Raw genomic sequence first — 26,649 nt, 5'->3', positions numbered from 1 at the left:
TGCCGGGGTTATGTAATCCGTCGCGTTCGTTGTGCGAGCCCGCGTGCCTGCGTGCACGTGCTTGCGTGCGCGGGTGTCTAACGGGTCATTGTTGTTGCGTTGCCTGTTGGCACAGCCGCACTTTCGCAGAGAGGTCTGCAGAGCGACTCTAGCAGCTACTTGGCCTACTCTTCCACACAGGCATATGTGTAGATGAGACCGACAAAAAAAAAAGTAGGTTAAGGTGAAGCCTTGCATTTATTTGTGAAATCCACTGCTGAAGGAGGTGCCTTCGACAAGACAAAGCTCGAGAGGGCCCCTACAAAGGGTATTTGGCCTACGCTGCCATGCTCACCGGACGTCTTTGAAGACATGAGAGCACCCACGCTTCATCCCACGATCGGCGACCTATCGCTGGTCTTTTTAAATGTCTCACTCTAGCCTAGAAATCCTTCCATGGTCTTGCCCCATCTCATCTCGCTTCTCTTACTACTCCGTCTCATCCCACTCTCTACGCTCTCTTTCTCCACCGTCCCTCCCTGTGCCTCCCTCGTCCTGCTGCTCTCTCGCTCGCTTTCACTGGGACCGACTCCCACTGCAGCACACAGAGCAACCATCTTCACCTGCAGCTTCCACTCCTCCCCTTAAAAAAACCCCCGTCTCTTCTGCCTAGCCCATCCTCCTGCTACTCCCTGCCTGGTCCACCAACTACGGACAGGCCTAGCCCTTCCACTACCCCTCCTCCTACCCCTTATCACTACCCCGACCCCGACCCCCCCTCTTTAACCACTCCCATCTGTCCTCCTTACTGTCACCATAGCTACACCGCCACTTTTAATAATCCCACTCTTTATTTAAACCACGCTCAGCTTATGTACAATTATCACAATTATTGTAAAGCGCCTCGGACCGAGGCGCAGGATAAACCAACGCAGGATAAGCGAAGACCCATTCACACTACTGCTGGGCGCACAGGGGCGGCGAGCGGCAAAATACGAAAACCCGCGCCGTTGTTCCCACTGCCGCACGCCGCGAGATCGAAGCGAAGCGACAATCGCACGACGTCAGCGGTCCCCCCAGCGGGGTCGCTCGCCGACGACCGCACCTGGCCAGACGACACCGACGACGGCTCTCTCGTCCCGCCCTGCGCAAATCCGGGGCGAGCGCCGCGAGCGCGCGTCCTGGCGTCCGACGGCCTTAAGCGCCGCTTGCCCGGCACGCTCCCATCAGCCTGGCGCGCTCGCTCACCAAGGTCGGCGCTGCGAGCGGGTTCACCGTGCCCTGGGCAACCCCCGGGCCACGGCGCACCTCGCTTATCTGCCGGTCGGCGCAATATTCCCCGCTGTTCTTGCGCGGCCATCGGCACTGCCCCGTCCAAGCCGCCAGACGCGCTTCCCGCCAGGCTTGTGCTCCGAACGGCGCGGTGCGCTATGCTGAGTGCTGCTCTTTGAAAGCATCGGGATGTGAGTGGTTTGATTACCTGGTCTTTGGAATAATGACAGCGGTATAACCATGGAATCATCCGTCAGCGTACACGTTCAGCTCTCGTGCCAATTCACTCCTGAACGAGGGCTTCCCCAACGCCGTGTGAGCTGTAGGACAGTTATTTTACCGTACTGGACCACCCGCACCTCCGATGAGCTAAAGAAGTTCAACATACATACATATATTAAAGTTGATTGGCAAGAAAAGTAAGTCGGCTTGGGCTGGACAGATGATAGCTAGAAGGGATGACGACGACGATGATAATAATGATGATGATTGCCAATGGACAATGGATGAGTCCGGGTGAAAGAATAGCAGCCAAGCGAGAGAGCACCCCCAAGAGGACGATCACTGGGGGCAAGTTGCGACGAGGTCAGCTCATGTGCAGCTGGCGAGGTCGCCACGGTGGCTAGGAGATGTTAACTCCCTCGCCTGGTATGCAGGAGGTCGTGGGTTCGATCCAGACCCTGACGCCTGCTGCTGAATTTTCTGTAGGTCCTCCAGTTGTTCCCTCCACATTTATAAACATGCGTTTGGAGTATTTGGCTGCTTCTTGGATCTTTCGGTAAAGTCACGTAGAAGGGAAATCATAAAATAATAAAAATAAAACATCATAGAACAGACGCTGTCTTTCCGACAGCTCTGTTCTTCACCTGAGGATGGCTGCTTGTGTTGTGGCCGAAACGTCGTGAGAATTTTATCATGTTTTATTTTTATTATTTTATTATTTCCCTTCTACGTGACTTTACCGAAAGATCCACGAAAGCTTTAAATCGAAATTTATTTGGCTGCTATCAATTTCCATGCGATAAGCCGCTTCGTTGAGCTATCATTTGTGGCCAGGTGGCTTCTGAAAACAGCTGTATAGCTCAGTGGGCCTTACCTGGTAAAAATAAAAAAAAATTGTCTAACAAGATAAATTGTTGTTTCAACAGAAAAAGGATAGCATCGGTGCAGAGATGCCTCCATCCAGCAGTGGCTAGATCAGGACTAAATGATGACGATGGCAACAAGGACAAACACGGCCAGTGTTCAAGGTGAACGGGAAGTGGCTTTGTCCCGTTTCGTTTGGAGTGAGGGAGAGCTCATTGAGCGGTCCCACAACGAGGCTGTCGCGATTAAAACGCGTCAGGGCTTTGCGGCCTCTCTCCGAGAATTTGACCGCGACTAACGCGACGATTTGTAGCAAATAAGTGGCGTAATTCTCAATTTCACTCTGACAAGGGGTGGAGTGGGGGAGGGCGGGGTGATTATTTCAATTTGGCTCGGCGAGGGGTGTAACGGTGTGGGAGGATTGGGGGGGGGGCAAGGAAACTGGGATAACGTTATGGGGGGGGGGGGTTCTTCGCTCGGGCTCGCGTCAAAATCGAGGGTTACGGCCAAATTAACCACGCGGCTTCCCCCGCTCAACTCCAATTCACCGAACGCTTGACGAGTCTATCGATGGCAGAACCACGCCGCGATTTCCACTGCACAGAGAGACGGGTGAGAAGGGGACGAGCCGTTGTGTGGATCTCCCTCTTCTCTCGTACTCTCCGATGCAAAAAGTGGATATTTTGATGTCCATGGGACCGTTTGGCCTTTTGGGGTGCTCTGCTCTAACACTGGTGAGGCAAGGCCCTGAACAAGGCTGTCTCTGGTGTTTGGCCAATCAGTTTCAAAGACAAAGCATATATTATAATCAGAGCATGTTTGCTTGCATGTTTTGCCACAACTATCCGTGGATAATGCAGACTTGATGCCTCGAAGTAGGTTTCTATTTGATGTATGAACATCTTAACACCCGTTTTATTGCCAGAAAGGGTAAAAGACCTATTCCCACGTTTTTCACTAAGGATATTTTGAACTTACTTGAGTTACGGTGGCTATTGCCTACAGTGCACGCGTCCACGGCGCAGAGATGAGTGTGAGGCATCATGGGTAGAGGGCTGGGTAGGTCAGGTGGCAGGGGCAGTGCCTTAGGGACTGTGTCTGAGCCTTCTCTGCACGCGTCCGTGGCCCGTGCCGGGTATTGCTGATGTCAAGAGTTATAAAGAGGAGTCCTGCGGATGGCGGCATTGACTTGAACAAAGCGTGGTTTTTTTACCAAGGCACCAAAAGCGTAATTTCGACTGCGTAGGTTTCCACGCTTGCGTCGTACGGCTCTCCGGCGTGTTGTCGGCTTGCGCCATGCGTGCTGTTTGGCACGACGTCCGATGTTTCGCTCCACATTTTCGGGAGCTTCTTCAGGTTAAATCCATGTTGGTCATCGTTCCGAACAACACAAGGCATAACCCGAAAAACACATTGGAGACCTAGCGGTTTTGGAAGCTTTGGTTGTGTAGTGACGTATATTGGATCACTACGGCGCACAGCGCCAATTACTTATAGAGAGGAGAACTGGAGTGTAAGTAGCCCTCTCTGCACAGCAGGGTGTGCTATGCCATGGTAAATGGTCCCTAAGGAGCATGGTTCTAGCGGCGGGTAGAGAGAGCGCATGTGAGGACGTAGCAGCCCAATTGGCTGGCAAGGGCACGTGACAGGACAGGGTAAGGATGTGGGCCAAAGGTGACAGAAGGGACACGTGGTGTATGGCCCAGAGACTTCTCGGGAGTTCTAGAAGGGGGCGTGGCCGAGGCGGAGCCGGGCCACGCTGAGCGGCATAAAAGGGAGGTCCCGAGGTCCGATCTGGGCTGTCTACTGGAATGGAACCCGACATGCTACGTCTCTTTGGTCTTCGCTCTTCAGTCTTGACGCTCGGCATGGTGGGTCAGGCAGTGCGTTAACTGACCTGACCCGGTTATGTAGTTACCCCGTGGTGGTTACCGCTATATAGTAATCCCGTGAACTATTTGTCTTTTGTCAACGTGACACTTTTGTTTTCTGATTGGCCGTGTCGGGTGGTGGAGGGTTACGACACATTTATAAATAACGCGATCTAACCCAAAAATGTTGATTATGAATAATATTGATCGCGAAAGCCTACGTGTTAAAATGCAAATAGCATTCTCTCATTATTCACGAACTTCCGATCCGCGATTTTGGCTATCCACGAATCACATCTGGAACTCTACACGACGACTGCATCGAGAGAGAGGAAGAGAGATAAAGACGAGAGAGAATGTGATGCGAGAAAGTGATGAGATAATGTTCATGTGTTTAATAGCTCATTCATGTATTCGTAGGCCAATATCATTATCCGTGACATTTGCTGTTCACGAGCATTTCTGGAACACATCCCTCACTAATAGCAAGGGGATATTGTACTCGGAGTGATCACATGATAGTTAGTGCACTCGCTACAAACACGGCCGCCTGAGTTTGGTTCGCAGCCTTGGTATACACCAGTGGTGAGAGATAACTAAACAAGTCCTGGGCCTCCCCTAGGTTGACTCAGGCTTAATTGAGTACCTGGTGCGGTGTGTAAACATCAGCACTGGTTTGACAAATGAGGCCGGTTGCGGTGCTGGTAACAACCACCAAAGAATCATCATCGGAATCTGAATTTAGACTGCAGAAATCTGATGAGCTATGAAGCTCCTCTTCACAGATGTCCAGGTACGGGAGTAGGGGTAGATATGCTGCTGGATAGTATATGGATATATAGGCGGGTGGGTAGGTAGGCATTAAGGATGGTACTTGAGATGCAATTCTTGATTAAAAAAAATGTAGTGTGGGGCATGCATACTCTATGAATATCCTGTACATCACAAGGGACTTCTCATCCTCAGTGGAGGCTGTGCACTTTCCCACGTGCCCTGACTTTAAGCGCGCATCGTGAGCATCAGAATCTATGTTGAATCGATGAGTCAATACTCGCTAAATGGGAACCTTTATTCAAACCTGTGGGGAGCCCGCTGAGAGAATTAATCACCTTTACAAAGGAGACCTATCTAGAAGTGCACACAAAAGCTAATTTATTTCAGATTATTTTTCACTTTGGTCTGTCTTTTTAAGCAATTACATTCATTATAATTGAGGTATTAGTTTGAGTCAAAGGCACGGTGTCGAATTTGAATTCACTCAAAGCAGGGTATCACCGTGGTGTCAAGTGAACAGGCTGCAGAATCAGACACCATAGATCCTTCAAGTGACCCAATTTGTCCACATGGAAGGGATACAGCCCTTCAGCACTTAATCCCTGCTTTATGAATGTCCATTTTCAGGTGGCCAAATCAACATCGTTAAACCTCGAAGCTGTAAAATTTAGTTGAACTGAAATGAAAATTACGGATTGACAAAATATTTTTTTTATTTTGTGTGTGCAGCCATTCGCGGCATGGTTGAAACCATCGACTCCGCAACACTGGAGAAAATCAGTAAAATCGCAGAGCGGTCGACACCCAGATTCAGACCCAGGATCTCAGTACGTACGTACGTCTATTGAACGTCTTCGCACCGTACGTAGCCAACCGTGCTAGTCGGAGGTGCGGGGGAAGGACAACAAACTAAGCACATAAAAGCAGTTCTAAAGAAATTCGTTTTCAATCTAGACTTAAAAGTGCACAGCTCCAGTGGCTATGCAGTCAAAAGTGCATCAAATGTGCAGTCACTGCAGTTCAGTGCTCTGACAGCTGAGCCACCCAAACTGACTCAAGAACCTCTCGGTAATAAGTACCCCCCCCCCGCCTCCTCCACCGCCGTCGCTGCTGCTGCTACCCGGTTGTAAAACGAGCAGCTAATTCGCTCACCAATTCACACCAGAGCCGCGTCGCGACGTACCAGGGCAAACTGGCGGTTGAGTCCCATCTGCTCGACGAGGACGCTCTGGTTGTAGAAGAGGTGGGGCTGCATGTGGCTCCACATGTGTGGGAACCACCAGAACTGGTCACGGTGGGAGATGAGCATGTCGTCACCATTGTCCTCCTCGTCCGTGCCTGCAACCACCACCGTAACATCACATCAACATCACATCAACATCACAACATCACAACAACATCGCCATCGCCACTGTCAGTGACAGCATCACGAGGATTACCGCCACCACCGCCACCACTACAACAATGCCACGGTGGGTGTCAGTGGTACCATGACCACGACCTCACCCAAAGGTAGCGCGCATTCGTCACTTGTTGCGGAGGTTCACGGTTCAACTCCAGCAGCCGCCCTGGTTACTACCGCAGGCCTAATAACCGTGATAATATTACGCGCCGTCTGCTTTACACCGGACGTTCAATATCCCCGATGTGATTCACAAGAGTGGGCTACTGTGTGCCGGGCGCCAGGGCCCAAATTTGCCAAGCAAAATAATTACCCGCAAATTACTCGATTGGCATTATAAACAGCACTCGTGGCACCCCTACTGACAGACTAATGCCCCGGGTCACTCGTGCATATGAGCCTATCCTGATCTCTTGAATTGTTGCCTGCTGAAACAACATCATAATAGTGACAAAAAAAAAGCAAAGAACCATCAACAAGCGAGGGTTACTCACACCTCTTCGAAGCTGTCTGGCCGGTTTGAAAGCGTAGCCCCAACAACCTCCAGAGGGGCTCTCTTCTCGGCCTCCCTGTACTAGGAGGCCCTTCAGCCAGTGGTGGTGGTGCACAGTACCTGTGTGGTAGAATTTTCCGGAGAAGCCGAGGTTGAAGGTGAAGTTCTTCACCCGCTCCCGCAGCTTCATCTGCGTGTTCAGCAGGGCCTGCGGATCAACGCGCGTTCGATCAACACACGTCCATTCATTCATCCATCCATTCAGTGAGTCGTTGATTCATGCATTTATTCATTTCCAATTATTAACAATAATTAAAATGCACAGCCACCCTGTCAACCCGCTGCTGGATGACGGCATCCTTGCGGGGCGTCAATCACACGTGTTTGTTTGACCATACTTCACCACGGTAATCAGCGCAGGAGGCATGAGCATAAATCTGTTTCTACGAACTGACACTACACACTGGTGGGAGCTGGGATGTCGTGGGTTCGAACACTATGCTACGAATCCGGCAACCTGGGTACGATTCCCGCGCATGTCCACCATCAGTGGCGAATTACATCTGCAACGAACCTGCCCAAATATGTTGGGCTATTACTGTGAACAGAAAAATAATGGAAGGTTGTAAACAGGATCCAGATTTAGAAAGTTAATTGAGTTACACAAATATGCGGCTACTCCACATGTGCCTTATTTGTTTACTAAAATCGATTCTTATGCAAATTATACTCACCCAATGTTGCGAGTCACAACTGATGATTTACAGGGGTGTACCGATTGCAATCAAATCGCAAGCAAATTACAGGCTAATGTTACATTTAGGCTAATGGAGTGGATGCAAAAGGACGGAAACTATAAACAACAATGACTCTCAAAGAGATTGTACGAAGAGACAAAAAGTAACACTCTTTAAATTGAACTGTGACCGACAATCCTGAAAATTCACGGAACCGTCGCGCGGGAATGTGAATCATCACCCACCGAGTGAGATAGCCTCTCTCGCTCCACGCATTAAACTATTTAATAGATAAACGGAAATGTTTTTCAAAGACCAGACGGGTGCGCGCATTAATCGCCCGTGCCAATCTCTATTCATTAGGGGCAATTCCAAAAGCAACTTCCTACTCATTAGCGTCTCCTTTCAATTAACATAGCAAAACGGCATTTTAGATCGGTTCCATGGGTAGCAATCGGGCCCGACTAAGTGGTCACCGAACAGTCCCGCGGCGCGGCTTCAAGCGGCGTCCCCTCTGCCGCAACGCGCAGTGGCTCATCCCCAACGTGGGTTGACTGCGAATCCTGAAAGCCGCCGCAATCTCGGTGAGCAACGCGCGTTGTTTTCCTGGGTTCCACTGCGCGATCCTCTTAACTCGCTCCCAAACACTGGGCCACGCGAGCGCACGAGGACTTTTCAAGCGGGTCGACGAGGTTCCAAAACGGCGTCTCTGTTTATTTGCACGGCTCCCGGCACGCAGCTACGCCAACGTAATGTGAACGTGCTGGCGTTACGATTGGCCCTCCATACGGGCCTCCTCTCCCGTCAAGATCCCTTATCCAGTGGTCATGTAACTCTGGCAATTGAGTCACGTGCATGCCTAACGTGCGTTTGGCGAAGGGCGTGGCCGAGCATACGGCATTTAATTAAACCGCACCGTCGCTTATAAACGGGACTCTAAGCCGGCCGCCACCGCAGCTCATCCCGTGCTGCCGACAAACAATAATCCCCACGGCGCGAACTGCCACGGAAACAATTAAAGGTTTAATCGAACGCGAAAGTGCCTTTGCCGAGGATAAGTTAGGTCGGTGATAAGCAGTGGCAGAAAACAACATGACAGAATTAAGAGAGCAATTAATGTAACCTTCAGCGATGTCCATTATTCATTAAGGGCAGAGCTCGGCAATGCTTTTCATGAGGGCAACTGCCTCCTCCTACGCGTGGCAACAGTGGAAAACGGCGAATGCAAAGCAGTGGATTCCTTGTTGAGAGGCAATTTAGTGCCTCAACATGCCTGAAGAACACCCACTCATTTCTCTCTGTAGATTATGCAACATAAAAAATGTACTTTCGACATTTCTAAAACAGCTGATTGTGATCGAGTAACTCGTCATTTTCCTTAAATCCTGAGGATGTTCTCCAAGGGGCTCGCAAGCTAAAATTTGGTACAAATATGGTCAGGACTATGTTTATAATTCAAATGCTCCAAATATCAAAATTGTCCCAAAATGGGCTCCCAAAAGGTTATAGCTACGACATTGATTGGTTTCACGCTCAACGGTAATAAAAAAATAACAACAAGATCCTTTTCAGAAAAAAACGAGGTAAACACACCTCCTGCGTATTTTGAATGGAATAACAATTTGGCAAAATGCCACCTCCGTGAGATAACAATATGGGGCTTTTCTGTCCTCTCATAGCCGAATTAATGCGTGTGAAATTGTGTCCCGTAGTGTGCACAGATTTTTTAAAAAGGCCACTCCAAGATTTTATTGAACAAAAATCTCTTGCATAGCCAATTCTCAGAAGAGAAAAAAAACTAGAGTGCGGTGATCTGCCGGATTTCTGAACCCAAGGCTCTCACAGCATTGGTGGTAAACGCATCCGCGATGACAAAGGACCGTTTCCCAAAACATCGTCTATATGTTGCTAAGGTCACAGTGTTGTTGACGAGTGTGTCGAGTTTTTGATGAAGGCAGGGGGCTTGAGCACCGATCAGTCACCCTGCCACCATAAACAATGTCTGTTCAAGTGACACCACGTGCCTTGTGCGTGTCCCTGTGTCTGAACGCTCGTAGAACGCTCTGTTGGTGCATGCTTCTTTGTGGTGGGGGAAACATAATATATATACCCTGTCATGTGTCATAAGTATTATGAGCTCTGTGCCAAACCTAAAAAAACACACAGCTCAGGGTGTGTGCAAGTATCTGGCTAACCACAAGTCAAGCGGGAATCTTCATGCTAATAGAAGAATGTGAAATATTTATTCTGGGACAGCCTTATGAATCACTTCAGGAGAGTTCTGCATTCGGGATGTTTGGCCAATTCTTTTCACATCATTGCATTGCAAGTAAGAAAGGACCCACAGTACCGGGAGAAAAACCCACGATGACTCTCGACAGTACACACCGATGGGTTAGCGAACCCGATCACTATCTGTTTTACTTGGTCCATCATCCTTCCAGGGTTACTAAAATAGGTACCAGATTGTCATGCTATGGAGAACCAAGGCAATGTGAAATGTTAATTTGTGGCAGATTGATTCTGGCACACGTGGAGACATTTCAAACTCCAACTTCATGATTTATTGGCAAAGTGGGTGTGGAGTGTTATGCAATATTAATAATGCCATTTATTAACCCAGGAGGGCATCGAGCAGGGCACGTTGGGAAATCCAGAGCATTGCAACCCTTGGCATTAGAGAACGGCCCATGGAAGCGGATATCACAGAGCTACCTCTACAATCACGCAAAGCGACCTCTGGTCCACACAGCAGAGAACAGCACCCCAGGATGTCAGCGGTGTCCTCCGAGCCACCTGGCCACACGAGCTCCAGAGGACCAAAGTCTCAACGACGATGACCGTGGGTCGACCGAGGCACTTGATGGCGGCCCGGACGTGCCGTTGCTCCACGCCCAACCATCGTCGCATCCTCCGCCAGTGTCTCAACCGCCCGCTCACTCGCCCGCTCACTCGCCCGCTCACTCGCCCACTCACTCGTTCACTCACTCGTTCGCTCACTCGTTCGCTCACTCACTCGTTCCTTCGCACAATTCGACATCTCCCAGAGGACAAAGATGAGGATGACGAGGAGGAGGGGGACGAGAAAGGGAAAGGCCACGGCTGGCAACGCTCTGAAGGTCACACGCGCGGCGGGGGGGGGGGAGATCCGAGGGGGGGGGGGGGCAATGATTATCGGTGCGAGCACCGCGCCCGATCTTTTAATTCAATTCAGCACGGGGGTCCCGGCCAACGGGAGGGGGGGGGGGGCAATCGATAGCCATTACGCGGACGTGAGTCATGGCAAGCACCGCTGCCATCGAGATCCCACTGCATTAATTACCCAGGAGCGACTTGTTTGTGCCGATTTACTGAACTGCCTGCGCGGGTCCTATTTGCTCACGATATAAAAACCAACGGCCGCGGCTTTCGCATCCGCCGGCGCCGTGCCTGTGCTTGGTTCCCGCGCAGATTGTTGTTGTCGTGTACAAACTTGCCGAGTGAGGGTGAAGGCGCGGCCCGGATATCGCCGGCTCGCGGCACTACCCTGGCGGCAGGGCCTACGCGCGAGGGAGCTCTGAGAGGGCAGCTCTACAGGGTATTTGGCCTGCTCTTCCTCGCTTGGACCGGTGTTTTGGAAGAGGTCGGAGTACCCACTCCTCGCCCCGCCACACGCGGCATGTCGAGCGACGGACTTATACTGCCGGGATTTAAGAAACGTGAACCACTTTATTTCAACTGCAGCGCCGGGAAGCTGAACCGGTGACCGGTGGATTGCCAGTACGGTGTGCTCACCATCACACCGTGGCAGCGACCATGAATTAATATCAGCCGGGCTCCTCCTGCGAGCATCTCTTTAGAGTGCCGGGTATTAAATAAGGACCCTAAGGAAGCTTGGGATCTCAGTTCGTCTTTGCGAGCCTCATGATGCCCATGTACTTGTTCTGCTTATTATGAGCGAATGTACAATCCTCACACGGTAGCGCGATGGGTATGCACACCATGAACCTGCGCTCGGCAGACACGTGGCCAGTGCACTTCAAGGCTTTGTTGCTAATCAACAGAACGCAGTCGTGTCACGTGACGCACGTGCGCTTGGCTGAGCATGCGGGGAAGGTCACAACTTGACTCGATTTCGGTGCGATCGGCGTACAATTTATGGTTACCGCAAGTGTCGCAATTACGCGCGGAGAAAAGGCAAACTCCAAATCTGTAATTTTGCCCCGGATTTGAACATGATTACGCGAGGCCTGCATTGTGAGCGCATCAATGACGCGTTTCAGCCCCTAAATATTTTAGTTTCGTTGCACTAAAAGCAGGCGAGCAGATAATCCCCGACCGTGAGAGTTGATCTGTGCGTGTCCCACCCACCCTTGCCTCTGAAGCGTGCATCCATCAAGAGGCACACCTCTATTTAGTAAGTGAGCTGTACTAATTGCAAAATCATCCGCTGACTTATGGCTCCCTCACGCGTTTCACGGCCCCATAAATAATCCGCTCGGCTGGATGCCAATGTCCTTCGTCGGTGGTGGTGGTGGTGGTCCGGTGCGCGGGCAATAAAAAAAATCACGGGCAATCGCTCATGCCAATCTAATTCGCAATACATCTCTGCCATAAATATCCGAGCAATCCATGCGCGGCACAAACAATCGATGCGAGGCAATCAATGGGCCTATTGTTTTGTGCCTCCGTCCGACCTCCGGGCAGCTGAGTGATGTTTGACTGCCACACCTAATCAGCTTAGCGCGCGGAGCGACACTCGGGAATCTAATGTACCGCGCCGATCCCATCAGTGCTCTGCACTGCCGCTCTGCACCAAGATATTGGGCACCATCCGCGCATTAATAATTAACGGCGCAGCAAAAGTAATTTTTCGACTATTTTTCGCACGTGCGCAAATTTTTTTTCCGCTCATCCCGTATGAAAATGATACAGTCACGTTCAAGGTTTCATTTTTATAGCACAAAACGACCTGCGTAACGCGAGCATAAGCTTAGAGAACCCTGGGTGTGAGCCTGGAGAGCAAGGGATGATGGATGATTAGGTGACGTTCAATAATAAGGATGGCGGCCATTCTAGCCTTAAAAAACGCAATGGATTGAAGGATGAGCTGTGCATCCTGGTATCAAAATGGCCGAAAGGCGCACTGTGATTGGAAACATTTTGAATTCATTACACCCGAAGGTCTCGCTGTGCCTCAAGACGTATTGACGGGATAGGGTGGGAGAAAGTCGCCCTTCCCGCTGTGGCCCCACCTGTAACGGGCTTTCCTGTCACCTTAAAACACAAAACTAACATCGTCGTCGGGGCCAAAACGGTTGTCGTTAATTTGATTCCAGATATGATCAGTGGAGCTAAATGCCACAAAAAGGTCCTGTTAAGGGCCAACAACCGACTGGCATTTAACTCCTGAACATATTGCAATATGGCAGAATAGAATTCACGGCCTCATTCTATTTGACATTAAAAAAAAGAACTTTATTGATGTTCAGTGTTTTTTTTCTTCAAGCTGACCCCGCACTAGTGCAAAGCGCCATAACAGTACGCAGAGTGCCTGTCGGAAACCTACTTGCTGTACCTCCGCCTGTAACCACTTCATTGCACCACCCACAAGGTGTCGAGTGTTGTGCAAATATATCGTCGCGACTGTCATCCCCGTGTCATCCACCAACCCCCCCCCCCCACCCAACTCCCCGAAGACCACCTGCAAGTCCCTCACTTCACAAACAGCATTTCCACCCCCCCGACCTCGTCCCAAGAAAATAACGAATCGTCGTCAACGCGCGTCCTGCATCCATCAGTCTACCGCAGCGAAGGGTCTGACAAAGTGCGGGACCCCGTTCGATAGAGACGCGACAAAGGGATGGTGGCGGAGACGGGCAATAAGTCGCCTGTGGCCGAGGCAATCTGGCGAGGAAATCAATTGACGAATCATGGGCAGCGGCATGGCGGAATGTGGCCGCCGTCCCTCTTCGCCTCATCGGAAGAGCCGCGCGGTCGGCGCGGACAGGCCCGGTGAATGAGTGGAGGGGAATGTTTCACAGCGATGGCATTTTGGCACTGCCTGCAAGACACCGTGCGTGCCCCTCTTCCTTGTAACATCAACGCTTTCCAACTCGGGCTGAAAGCGGCTATGAAATTGGCTCTGTCAGTCTATCCATAATGGAGGGGGGTGTCACTGTGAAGATGATCGATCATCCAATACTAGCTAAACTTTAGGATAAAGTTGCGTTGCTATTCGGGACTTTTCCAATATTGAAGAGAAAAAAAGGATTTTTCCAAAAATTGGCCAGAAATGTGGGGACATAAAGCAGAGCGATAAGCACCATCTCTCTTACCCTGGCGCTCCTGAAAAATTATCGTTAAAACACTTCACTTTAAAATCTTCAACAAGCTTAAAACTTGTGCTCAAGAGCCCATGGCACACGTTCTCCTCCGTGCACATCTACGAAATAACATTTTAAGTTCTTGCACAAAAATTAACCACAATACCTTGCTAATCTCGTCAAGGAACATCCATCCTCGCAGAGGCTTTTGGCAGGCCATCGAACAAAAACAGCCACCGCATTGCGCGCCTTCAGATGCGATTCTACGGCCATCTGGAATGCTCTTCCTTTCGATTGAAAAAGTATTTCTTCAGAACTACTTGTTGTGTTTAGCTTGTTGTCCTTGCCCCACATCTCCGATAAGCACGGTTGGCTACGTACGGTGCGAAAGAAGTTCAACATACATACGTACAATATTTGGATCTTCATCTTCCTTTTGTCCGGGGTGGATTTAATCAGTGACTGGACAGGGTCACTGTTGAGAGCAGCCGCCACTGTACGGGATGGAAGCCGCCTCAGCGACGGACGGGGAAAAGCGGAGAGGCCAATAGTTCTCCCTTCGCACCGAACGAGCCCTAAAGTTACTTGTGGAAAGCTTTTTTTCCCCCGATGGCAGGATTGGAACCACCGCAGCATTTTATTAACAGGCCGCAACTCTGTCTACTCGTATGGGGGTGTAGCGGTCAGCGCGCTGTGCTACGAACCCGGCGGCCCGAGTTCGATTCTCGCTCACGGTCAAAACCGGTGATGATTATCTCAACCGGTCCTGGGCCTCCCCTAGGTCGACTCAGCCTCATGAGTACCCGGTGCGGTGTGTAAACACCGCTACTAGGGAGACAAAGGCGGCCGGGCGTGGTATTGGCCACCCACCATCTCGTGTGCCGTGCCAGCCTTCATAGGTACTCGCTAACAGCACTTGCCCCTACAGTCTGTTAAGGCTACACGGGGGATATTTGATATATGTTATACTCACCCCTGCCACAAGGATGTGGAACTTCCACCACTGACATGGGGCTGCAAACAGGAGATAAGCAACCACCCTCAAATGTTCATTCGAGCAAGAAATTACTTTGGCTCGTGAATGCTTGATGAGTGGCGCTATGCTGCGGTCCGGCCTCGTCTGTCTGGACTTCACAGCTCACGCGTCCCGTGTCGACAAGTGCCATATGGCGTCACCCCCAGCACCCCCAGCAAAATCTACACTGAGGTGGGAAATATCTCCCTGGTCCCCTCCCCTACTGACCCACCCCATCACCTCCCCCCCCCCCCCCATTGAAGATGCATCTGTCTTGATGAATATATCCGGTAAAAATGCAGCGTTCTCAAATTAAACGTAAATAAAAGTGTAAATTATTTATGCGCCTGCTGGGCACGACAGCAGACTTAACATGTGTTTAGTACTGAAGTCTTGCTCAGCATTCATATGACGAATATTAATGTCGCTGGAAACATAATTCCCAGTTCAAGTGCCCGAAAATTTGATTTTCTTTTACCGTCATCCGCCATGGTCGATCCACTCCTGAATGACGGCCTCTCCCCAAGCCGCCGCCACCATCTCTCACGCTCCTGCGATGCAATAATCCACCGACCCGCGGCACGCACGGGGCTCATTTCATCGCTCCATCTCCTCGAAAAAAGTTCTCAAACAGCGGCTCCATTGCTTGGCTGCCACACCGTCGTTATTGTTGGCCATCGGCCATCGGTGTACTACCTGTTACCATGACAATGTAATTACATAGTTCACAATGAAAAAAAACAACTTTTACGGTTGAGCATCGAGACAAAGATAGCCCCGAGAAGATGACACTACAGAACCACTTCCTGGATTGATCGACCGCTTTCATCCTACACAAGAGGGAGCTCCTTCACGTACTGTAAAGATCGGTTCATGTGCTCATCATACAAAATATAATTTAATTCCAATGTTACTCCAATTAAGTCGGGAAAAATTTAACTAAGTGAAGCAACTGGTACAAGCTAGAAAACCAGGCCATTGAGGGAGCCTTTTCCCTGACGCTACAAACAAACGCGCAGACAGACATATGTTAAACGAAGCAGCTTAAACCCACAAATATTGCTGGTATTAAGAATAAGTGATATTGCTCTGCTATGTCAATGCGCCCTATAAATATTTACAATGTTGCCAATCTGACAAAAAAAAAACACGTGAATCTGCTTCATAGTGATCCTTTTATGTTTTTTTTTTTAAACAGTTTTCACGTAAACACGTGAAGTGCCCTTTGATGGACGGACACACACGGGCGGACATACATTTCCTGGGACGAGCAACAAGTAGCCTGTCGGCCCTTTTTACATAAACAGATGAACATCGATTGGGTTTTGGGGTTTAGTACTATTTTTTTTAGACACGTGTGAAGTATCTATGGACGGACGGGCAGGAAATGTCCCAGCCATGGCAATAAGCAGCCTATCGGATCTTTTAATGACCATAAATACACGATAAGATTTTTAGCTCAATCGTTGACAAGCAGGCCAAGGCTATAAATTTAGTTCGCCCGAGAACCCAGTTTAATATCCTCTGGCTGCCACAATTTCAAGCAGGATGCAAGCATATAAAACGAGTATGAAAAGTCTGACAAGGAAAGCTTGCATTGAGATAAATAGGAGATAAAGAGGCCCAGAAACGTGTAGATAGAGTCTCCGCGGAACGACCTCCAGAGTGTGTGAAATCACTTGAAGAACGTTTCTGCCTCAGCCCTGGACGAGAACGGATACCAGAAACTTAATCAGCTCGCAGTTAATTTTGAAGGCCTATGCGCGTGCTTCAAACAAAGACACGTAGGTAAAACATTAAAATTAATAAAAGTAAAATAAAATAAAAATCACGACGTTTCGACAGCTGTCGTGGCTGTGACGGTTCCACCTGAAGACGGAAGCTTGTGTTGCCTCCGAAACGTCGTGATTTTTATTTTATTTTACTTTTATTAATTTTTATGTTTTACCTACGTGACTTTACCGAAAAAAACCTAAGAATATGAATCCTTGCAGTCACGAAAACTTCAAATCTAGAATCAAACAAAGCGTTTATATGACATCAGAGTGAGGTACGTGAAAACCGAAATTATTTCCCAGCAATTCGATATTCTTTGCCACAAAGCCCAAATCCAATTCTTGTCTTGAAGATAACGAATGAGCCAGCACAACACCGAGAAGAAACTGAAAGTGAAAACATTACAGTGATCTAAGCTATCTGTGTCTTTTGCCGTGTGTTGAACGGTTAAACAGAAACAAATGTTAGCCTACTTGCATGGCTATGAAGAAACAGATCAAACGAAACTAAACTTTTTATTTTACCAGGTAAGGCCCACTGAGCAATGTTGCTCTTTTTCAGATGCGACCTGGCCACAATTGATAGCTCAACAAAGTGGCTCATCTTGTGGAAATTTATAGCAGCCAAAAACTCGAAACGCACGTTTATAAATGTGGTGGAGACAAACCAGAGGAGCCGGAGAAAAATCCAAGCGATCACGGTGAGAGAGAGACATGCAAACTCCAAATATACAGACGTCAGGGTCTGGATCAAACCCACGACCTCCTGCATACCAGGCGAGGTCGTTAACATCTCGCCACCGTGGCGCCCAAATCAAATCGAGCCATCAGAATACGAATTGAATTGGGAGGCTTTGGCCGGTTTGGCCGACTCCCGTGGAATCATGCCTCTTCAATGACTCCAGGAGGGGGCACAGCGAGCCGTTCCTTGCTCACCGTCAAGATTGACGACCGAGTACAACTCCCCAACATCATCCCGACGATGGCCGGGCCGTGAGCCCAGGTGCTTTCACAGCAGATGCCCCCGGTTCTTGAGGGGGTTTCGCCCTGAAATGTTACGTGTTCATTGAGCTGTGTTTCCCTCGCGAATGTTTGTATGTTGGGTTATTGAACAATCACAAAGAAAAATATTCAAGACCGAATCACCAGCGAGCAGCAGCATGAACTCAGAGAAAACCACTCTCATTCGTTGCTATTAAGTCAAAGGTCAAAGCTCGTTGTGTGCATGCATGCCTGTGTGCTGAACTTCTTTCGCACCGTACGTAGCCAACCGTGCTAATCGGGCCACCACGGTGTCGAAGATCTCGACTACCTATCCATTGCACTCGTGCTGGAATTCCACATTGATATGGGGGGGCTCCGTAGCGGCGAATGTATAAGCAGTTGGCTATTATCCACGGGTCTTAAGCCGGCCAATTTGTCGTGGCACCCACTTGGGGAGGGGGCGGGGGGGAGGGATACGTCGTTACTCCTGTTACCCACGCATTTGTCGCAGATGGGCCGGAGTTTGCTGCCAAAAATTAATCCCATTATTCACGTCCGTCCACCTTTTTTTTCCCTCGACATTCAAATCCGCGACGTTTGTTTCCAGTGACTCGCCGTAATATTATGACCCACACCCCCTCCACCGAACCTCGCCCTCAAAGCACGCGATAACACACACAGGTGCCCCACCCCCACAAAGCAGGCAAATATAGACTTGGTTTTCCATCCACTTTCATATAATTTAACATCAATTAATCTCGTTTAAAATTCATTAACATTTCTTAATTGGATTTCTCCTTGGGTGAGCAGCCGTGGCAAGGGTTAATGAGTGTTATGAGCTCAGACTTGGGAGCGAGCCGCATTGATTGCTCTTGGCGAGCATTAACCTGGGGTCGCGTAACTATTATAAGACACCAACCCCAAGTTGGTGACAATGCAAATCAAGACTTTGATTTCGGTGCGATTTGAATTCGCATTCCAGCGATTTGTGTTCGAGCCCATGAATATCGGGGAAATGTCAAACGCGCGGTTAATTACTCGCTAATTTTTGGGCTAAACGATGGCAAATGAGAAAACGTAGAAAAATACGTGGCAGCGTTTTAAACGCGAGCGTGAGAGTGCGACGCAGAGGCAGATTAATTGGAACGCGAAAAAATTCAGACAAATGAGCGCTCCAAATAAGCGAAACAAAGCAATGAATAATCTGGGGGTGATTTAAAACTGGATTACCGCTGTTATCTCAACTCGATTTACACACGGGTCCACGTGACGTAGAGCGGACGCTGCCGTCGTGCGTAAGATCAGCGGCGTCGCAGTCGAAACATTGGAAATGTCTCTTAAATCCCACCCCTCCCACCTCTGTCCACCCGGCAGTATAAATGGCAACGCCACAGTCAATCGGCGGGTCACGTGTGTGGTGGGGTATTTCCACCGCGAACAAGACGGATAGTCACGGCACTCTCAAGCTCCTTTGAGTGGAGGCCTTCGCACGAGCAGTGGGGGTGAGCAAGTAATTGCAGGGCTGCGCCTTTCACCTCGACCTAGCGCAGTTTTATTCAGTGCAAGGCCCACAGGCCATTGGTGGGCCCCTGGTGGCCTTTAGTACGCCCCCCCCCCCCCCGACAATACACAAACTTGAAAACATCCCCATCATTATCGTGCTGTCGAACCCCCAATGGTTTCAAATGTGGCGGCCCTCACACCGACGATGTCTTATTGGCGAATGGGCCCACCTCCCGTGAAAATTGGTGAAGAACACGGACCCTATAGTATACGGAGTATTGGACATTAATGCTGTGGGGCAGGGCACCTGACCCACGAGGTCAGGGTTAGGGGTCAACTTAGCTCTTGATCGCTCCGGAGATGATAAAAATGAGTAGCACACAGTGGTCGTCCTATGGGCAGAATAGTGACCATCACAGGAATGTGGAATTTCCTAACACTGGCCTAAGGATGACAACACCACATTTGCGCAGTTATACTTTCAAAAGAATATTGATATTCAGTGAGTACGAGGGAATTGTTACGTATTATGATGATTATTATTGTTATATATTTTGGAGCCACAGCTAAAAAAAGAGAATGCATCCAACAGGACATTTACCGAAGAGATGGAGCAATGGAATCAGGTTTGAGGTGGCTTATTACACCGCAGCATAATTGGAGATGATGATGATGAATTGGGGAGGCAAACATCGAGCAGCGGATTGGCCAAGGCTAATGATGACGACGAAGACTGCCAATAGCCTTTATATTAACATGCCTGGGAACCATACCCATACATGTGTAATAACAGCCATAGAGGGTTCACGTGGGGATTGGCTTGCCGGTCCTGCTTGTAGCCAATAAGGGTTGAGATAGGGACCATGGCCCAGGCGTGATCACGACAGGTCATCAGGAGTGATTGGCCTAGCCATTCGGGGCCCCAGCTAATGGGGAGCCGGATGAGGGGCGTGGTCCCGGGATTGACAGGGAACCATCGAGAATGGTCGAAGCTGTCCATGTACGATTGGCTGGGGGGGCCACGTGACGAAGGTATTAAGAGCGAGTGAGAGAGAACGATCGGGAGCAGACTGGAACTGACAAGAGCAGGGTCACGCGCGGACGGGGGCTCGGGGTGCCACGTGCGCGGTGGGGACTTAGTGCGTAGTCTGTCCTCTCTCCGTTGTCTGCCAGCAACGGAGAGTGAGTGAGCAAAGTGTATTGTGGAGTGGAAATAAAAGGACTGATTCCGAAGCCGTCTCCCGAAGGATTATTACACATGCATCAATCCAAGTTTAACTACAAAACCCTTATATAACAATTACCACCAGATTTACCAACACAGCTTCCTATCTCTCGTGCCGACGAGGGCTGTAAAGTTTTTTATACAAGATTGAAACAATAACATGCCTTTCCAAAAATAAAAACCTCTAAATATATTTATTTCATAACATCATGCACGTTGCGTTTCAGGGAGATTATTGTGCGACCTTCATAATGTAAGGACACAATGCCCAATGTGTGTGTCTGTTTGAATCTGTGTTCACTTCAAATCCCCAAATACATGAGAGGCTTCGCTTAATGGGTTGAGGCTTGCCGTGCTGTACACCAGCACGCTATGTTAACTTTTCACTTGCAAATGAAACAGGTGACACACACACGCGCGCACATAACCAGCATTGCAAATAACGTAGTTCAATTATAAGGCACTTATAAATATTGTTTCGACTAATTAATTTCAATTTATCCCATTTCATACAAAGCACAATGCATCTAGAGCACATTTAATCCACGTACCACGCAATTACTTTTTTCCCCCCCTTCCTTCCTCCACAGACGTTTCATTAAATTAACGTTCCCAGACACAGTATGGATTAAGTGCAAATCTGCTTTGAATGCGCGTGGATTAGGGGGGCGCTTTCACCGCATACTGAATAAACAATACACTTTCACACAGCGAGCCGTCCGGGCTTAATAACTCCGTACCGTGGCGCAACGGTAAATGTTACGAGGGCACTTTGCGTCAAAGCTTAACTTATCACACGTGCGGCGTTGCGCGAAAAAAATATAATGTCAGCCTCTCCGGAGAAAGGTCTCCACGCTTTTGGGAAAGGGTCCTACAGCCTGAAATTTTAAGATCATTGGTCATACTTTTATTTATCTACAAGAGCGTCTGATAATGAATTGGCGCTGCACAACCCCGAGGAAGCAGCGGGCAACTCGCAATTGGAAGGTTCGCGAGTTAAATCCCGGGCGGGAATCAAACTTGGCCAACCATCCCCACCCAGGGTGGATTAAAGTGGGTACAACTTTCTGAAGGCTCATCGGTGAGATATGCATTTGGTGAGACTCTTCCCCTCCATGCGAATGTGTAATTTATAACAACGCTTTAGGACCATAAACAGAGACCATTAGAGTCCCATCAGAGACAGATATATTTGTCCATCGCCTAGAGATCCCATCAGAAATCGTTTCGTCCATTTTACTGTCTGGAGACCCCACCAGTGACAGATATGTTGGCCTAGTGTCTAACAACCACATCAGAGACCGATTACTGTCTGGATACATTGATGTTTAAAGACACCACAAAAGACAGGTCTATCTGTCTAATGTCTAGAGCAGTGGTTCTTTACCTGGGGTGCACGTACCCCCTGGGTGTGTGAGATGCCATTTCTGGGGGTGCGAGACATGGACAGGTCTTTTCAGAAGGTAAAATCCTCAAAAAACAAATTCAGCACGGGCACGCAAGTACAACTTACTTTGTTTCACCAAACCTGTGAATTCACATTCACATTTTAAACACATGTTGCGATTGAGAAGCAAAGGGGTGCAAGGCTGCAGTCAAAGTTAAGAACAACTTGTGCAGAGGATCCCATCAAAAAGCAATGGCCACGGAAATATCGAAAGCACAAGTGGCCGAGACAATTACTCCGCACTGTGGAGGGAGGTTTTGGCTACTGCTTGCGAGTGCGTGGCCATGCCTGCCCCGAAAGCCAACACACAAATGGGATGTGTTCAATATGAAAGCCGAGCACACACAGAACACCCCCACACTGGAGAAAATGAAAAACTGTTTGCAGACCACATTATCAGACAGCAGAAGAGGGGGGGGGGCTCGAACATGGTGACCTTTGGAATGAAGAGGCGGGGGAGTGCCCCGGCTTGTGTGCTTTACACTCTGCCAAAGAAAGTTCGCCTGGGCAAGCTGCAATGATTGCGCGAGCGCTCTCCGCGTACTGTACGCACGCGCCTCCCTTGACGAGTTTACGGGGATCGGCGCGCGTGTGTATCGCACAACAGAGGCGCGGGGAGCAACGGGGACACCCGGAAGGCCCAAGTTCCATTTCCCCCGCCACGCATAACATCGGTGGTGGTTGATCCAAATCAGTCCTGGGCCTCCCCTTATTTCGACTCAGCCTTACAAAATGAGTAACCTGGTGTCTTGTTGCGGTGATAAAGGCGGTCGGGCACGGTGTTGACTACACCACCTCGTGCGCCTTGTCGGCCCTTCAAAGGTGGGGTGTGGTGGGGAGGGGTTCTTTGTCTTTGATAAAACTAAAGCTATTTTTTATTTCACCAGGTAAGGCACACTGAGCTATACAGCTCCTTTTGAAAAGCGACCTGGACGCAGGTCGCTTTTGAAACCCACGACCTCCTGTCTACCAGGCAAGCGAGTTAACATCTCGCCACCGCGAAAGCGAGGCTTTGACTTGTCGATCAGCATACTGAACCACAGTCCCAGAAACCCAAACTTCACTGCAGGCTACCGGTGCCTGTATATTTGATCCCGAGCAACATTTGTCCATCGAGTGTGCAGGCAGTGCAACTGCCCCGGGGCCTATGGGTAGGAGGAGTTCAGGCGCCCGGCAAACTACGGATAAGGGGTAAATTCAGAATCAGAATATTTCTACTGGAGGAATTTGATGACCTACAAAGTTCTTTATCACAGGGGATAAATCCCTCAACCAATTCCTTACACCAGGGCCCATTGCAACCATCCTATGTCAATGACCTTTCCGTATGTCTGCTCAGCTCGCCAAATAAGAACCCGGTGCTCTATCGTCAATGTTATGTTTTGTGTGTAATAACCGAGGCTAATAATTTACTACGCACGCTTTGCACAGTTAAAGATACGTGGCAAGAGTCCACCAAGACCGAAAGTCTCTTACATGGGGAAACAAGGGTTCCAGATCACAACAGAGTTCACTTGTGAACAGAAACGGTCAAAACAATCGACCATCACAAAAACCCAATATCCACACGGACGGCAAACAATATAAACATTAAAACTACAATTAGGAATGCAAATACAAAACATAAAAAAATGCTCATTTATTCGTCTAATACAAGTAGGGTGACCAGCACCACGCAGGGCGACCTTTGTCTCCAAATTGCCGATGTTTACACACCGCACCGGGCACTGAGTCAACCTCGGGGAGGCCCAGGAGCGATTCAGATAATCGTCACTGGTGTTAGCCATGAGCGGGAATCGAACTCGGGTCGCCGGGTTCGTTGCGCGCCGCGCCGCTACGCTATACGTTCTCAAGTGAACGATGTTTTTTTTCGGCTCGCCTATTGTGGGGAAGTGATAAGACGTGTAATACAAACCGGGAGTGTGCGATCACAGTTAATAACTTGGAGTGCTCTGCGCGTCACTTAAGGGGGGCCGCGTGGCACGAGTGATTCTCTGCTCAAGGGTCGAGGGGCGCACTTGAATCGTCATGAACTGGGAAATTGAGATTTAAATTGGGCCAAGTGTGAGGCGGTTCAGATTCCCAGCAGTAGCAGCAGCCTCCCAGACAACTGTCGGGTTAACCAGAGGTCCTACACAAACACAATTGCATAGCAAAACACTAAGCCCGACTGTGATTTCGTTAATAACGCACCCAGCCACCTTTGTCCCCCCCCCATCCCCCAGTGCTGATGATTACACACCGCAAGAGATACACATTTAAGGCGGAAATGACCCAGGGGATGCCCAGGATCGGTTGACGTATCGCTCGCCACTGATTTTAGCTGTGAGCGGGAATCAAACGCAAGTTACCGGGTTCGTAACGCAGTGCCGCTGACACAACGACGACAACGACGACGACCTCCATTCGCCTGCGACAGGATATGTGCCCTACTTTGAGGCCACGCAAAGTATCGGAAACTCTCTCGCATGAAGTGACGGGACAGACCCAGGCGTTCTGATTTAAACGATTGAGATGAATGGCAGCATCCCCACTTATGCTCCTGACTGTGCCGATAAACACAAAAAAAAGTTATCCTCCATATAGCGAAAACAGACCATCGGGGCAAGTGCTGTTATCGAGCACATTTTAAGGGCGGCACGGAAGATGAGGGGGTGGGTGGCCAGCACCGTGCCCTGCTGCCATCGTCTCCCCAGTGGTGATGTTTACACACTGCAACACACTCATTTGAGGCCGAGTCTACCTATGGGTGTCCCAGAAACGGTTATGATTTTCATCAACGATGTTGGCCGTGAGCGGGAATTGAACTCGGGTCACTGGGCTTGCAGCGCAGGGTATTAATTACCGGAATGGCGGATGCTGTCATTCTTTTGCGAAAAAACGCCAGGACAGGTATCCGGCCACCCCGATACCAATCCAAAGCCCCGCATGCGCACCACCACCACCACCACCACCCCCACCACCACCACCACCCCCACCCCCACCACCACCCCCACCACCACCACCACCCCCACCACCACCCCCACCCCCACCACCACCCCCACCACCACCCCCACCACCCCCACCACCCCCACCACCACCACCACCACCACCCCCACCACCACCACCACCACCCCCACCACCCCCACCACCACCACCACCCCCACCACCACCACCACCACCACCCCCACCACCACCACCACCCCCACCCCCACCACCACCACCACCCCCACCACCACCACCCCCACCCCCACCCCCACCACCACCCCCACCACCACCACCACCCCCACCACCACCACCACCACCCCCACCACCACCACCACCCCCACCACCCCCACCACCACCACCACCACCCCCACCCCTCCGCCCCATTCGAGCTTAGGCCTCACCTCCACGTCCTGCACCTTCATGCGCGTGCCCTCCTTGCCGACGAAGATGTCGTCGATGTCGACGAGCACGTAGCGCTCGAGGGGCAGCGCGAGGCGGCGCCCCGTCAGGAACGCCACGGCGTCCACGAACACCAACTTGTGCAACCACAGCGCCAGGTTGTTGCCGAAGAGCACTCGCTGCACGCCGTCGTACAGGCCCAGGTCCTGCACCACCGTGGGGTGGTACACGGGCGCGACGCCCGGGTGCGGGATCAGGTCCGACGACTTGGTGCGTGCCAGCAGCACGGGAAGGTACGTCGAGTGGTTGAACTGGAACACGGTCCAGTCGTCGCCGGGCAGCGGCTCCTGGATGACCTGCTTTGGCGGGGGGGGGGGAGGGGGGGGAGGTGGTGAGGGGGTGGGGGGGGTGAGGGAGTAGGGGGGAGAGTGAAGGTATGTGAACGACGATCGCGCATTTGCCCGTGGACGGTAACGACGGAAGGGAAAACGCGATGACAGTCGCCGTTGGTCGCCGAGCGATGGCGGAAGTCAATCAGCGCTGGCGCCGGACTCGACGAACAGGTGGGACGGGACTCGCACGCCGTCGTGCTGTGACAGCCCTGAGACAGCGGTGGACATTCCGCAAAAGTCACACGGAATCGGCGCGACCGCTTCAGAGCTCGGACGCTAAGCCGCATCGAACCTGGATGGCCCTTGAATGCAGGGACGTGCGGTCAGGGGAGGCAGGGGAGGCAGAGCCTCACCTGACATACTCCAATGATAATAGCTGTCACGAAAAGTAAAAAAAAAAGAATAATCAAATAAATAAATATTAAGATTTTCCCACTGATCTGTGTTATAAATGTAATTTCTGTACGATTCCAATCATTGTTATAGTCAAAATCGTCAAACTTGCGGAGCTCCGCTGCAAATACAGGGAGAGACGAGAGGTGAGGCAGCGACGAGCTCAGCCTCCCCTCTGATTGCACAACCCCTCAGCAACTGGATGGAGCGCGGGCAATAAGCGCGTGCCTGTTACTATCTCAGTATGTCACCAATGTAATGTTTGTAGACCCCTTCATTTCATGTCCTCGCCTTCCATACTCCAGGTAACTTATTTCACGTATGTGTCTAAAGATATTTAGGCTCGCTGGTCTCGTCATGAAACTGCAATGAAAAAACACCAGGGGAGGCAGCTACCACATCTGCCTCACTGAGGGAACTGTGTCTAACACGCCCCCCTCAGTGAGGACACGCCCCCCTCAGCGAGACCACGCCCCCTCCGTGAGGACACGCCCCCTCAGTGTGTGGATCTGGCTCTGACACTAGTCAGTGCCTACCCAGCCATTGACCTCACCGCACGTCACTGCTTGATTTGGTGACCACAATGCGTAACAACAGTTTCCCAAGTGACTGCGGAGCTACGTGGTAGGC

At 50.3% G+C, this 26,649-nt stretch overlaps 1 protein-coding gene across 2 annotated transcripts in view; it reads right to left on the bottom strand.

The window, feature by feature from the left end:
• LOC144732162 (bifunctional heparan sulfate N-deacetylase/N-sulfotransferase 2-like) overlaps positions 1–26,649 on the bottom strand; it is a 72,580-nt gene that overhangs the window by 44,783 nt on the left and 1,148 nt on the right. Inside the window, exons 2-4 of one of the 2 annotated variants that reach the window (XM_078613504.1) lie at positions 25,237–25,593; positions 6,998–7,085; positions 6,166–6,320 (exon numbers count right to left, since the gene is read on the bottom strand). In XM_078613504.1, coding sequence (XP_078469630.1) covers positions 6,166–6,320; positions 6,998–7,085; positions 25,237–25,593 — 600 coding nt within the window. The remainder of the gene's footprint in view (positions 1–6,165; positions 6,321–6,997; positions 7,086–25,236; positions 25,594–26,649) is intronic. The other variant, XM_078613505.1, reaches the window with a different exon arrangement.

The sequence above is a fragment of the Lampetra planeri genome, chromosome 41 (assembly GCF_965212315.1).
Source record: "Lampetra planeri chromosome 41, kcLamPlan1.2.h2, whole genome shotgun sequence".
Taxonomy (NCBI): domain Eukaryota; kingdom Metazoa; phylum Chordata; class Hyperoartia; order Petromyzontiformes; family Petromyzontidae; genus Lampetra; species Lampetra planeri.
The sequence above is the reverse complement of the archived record's forward strand: the minus strand, read 5'-3'. Positions and strand labels throughout refer to the sequence as shown.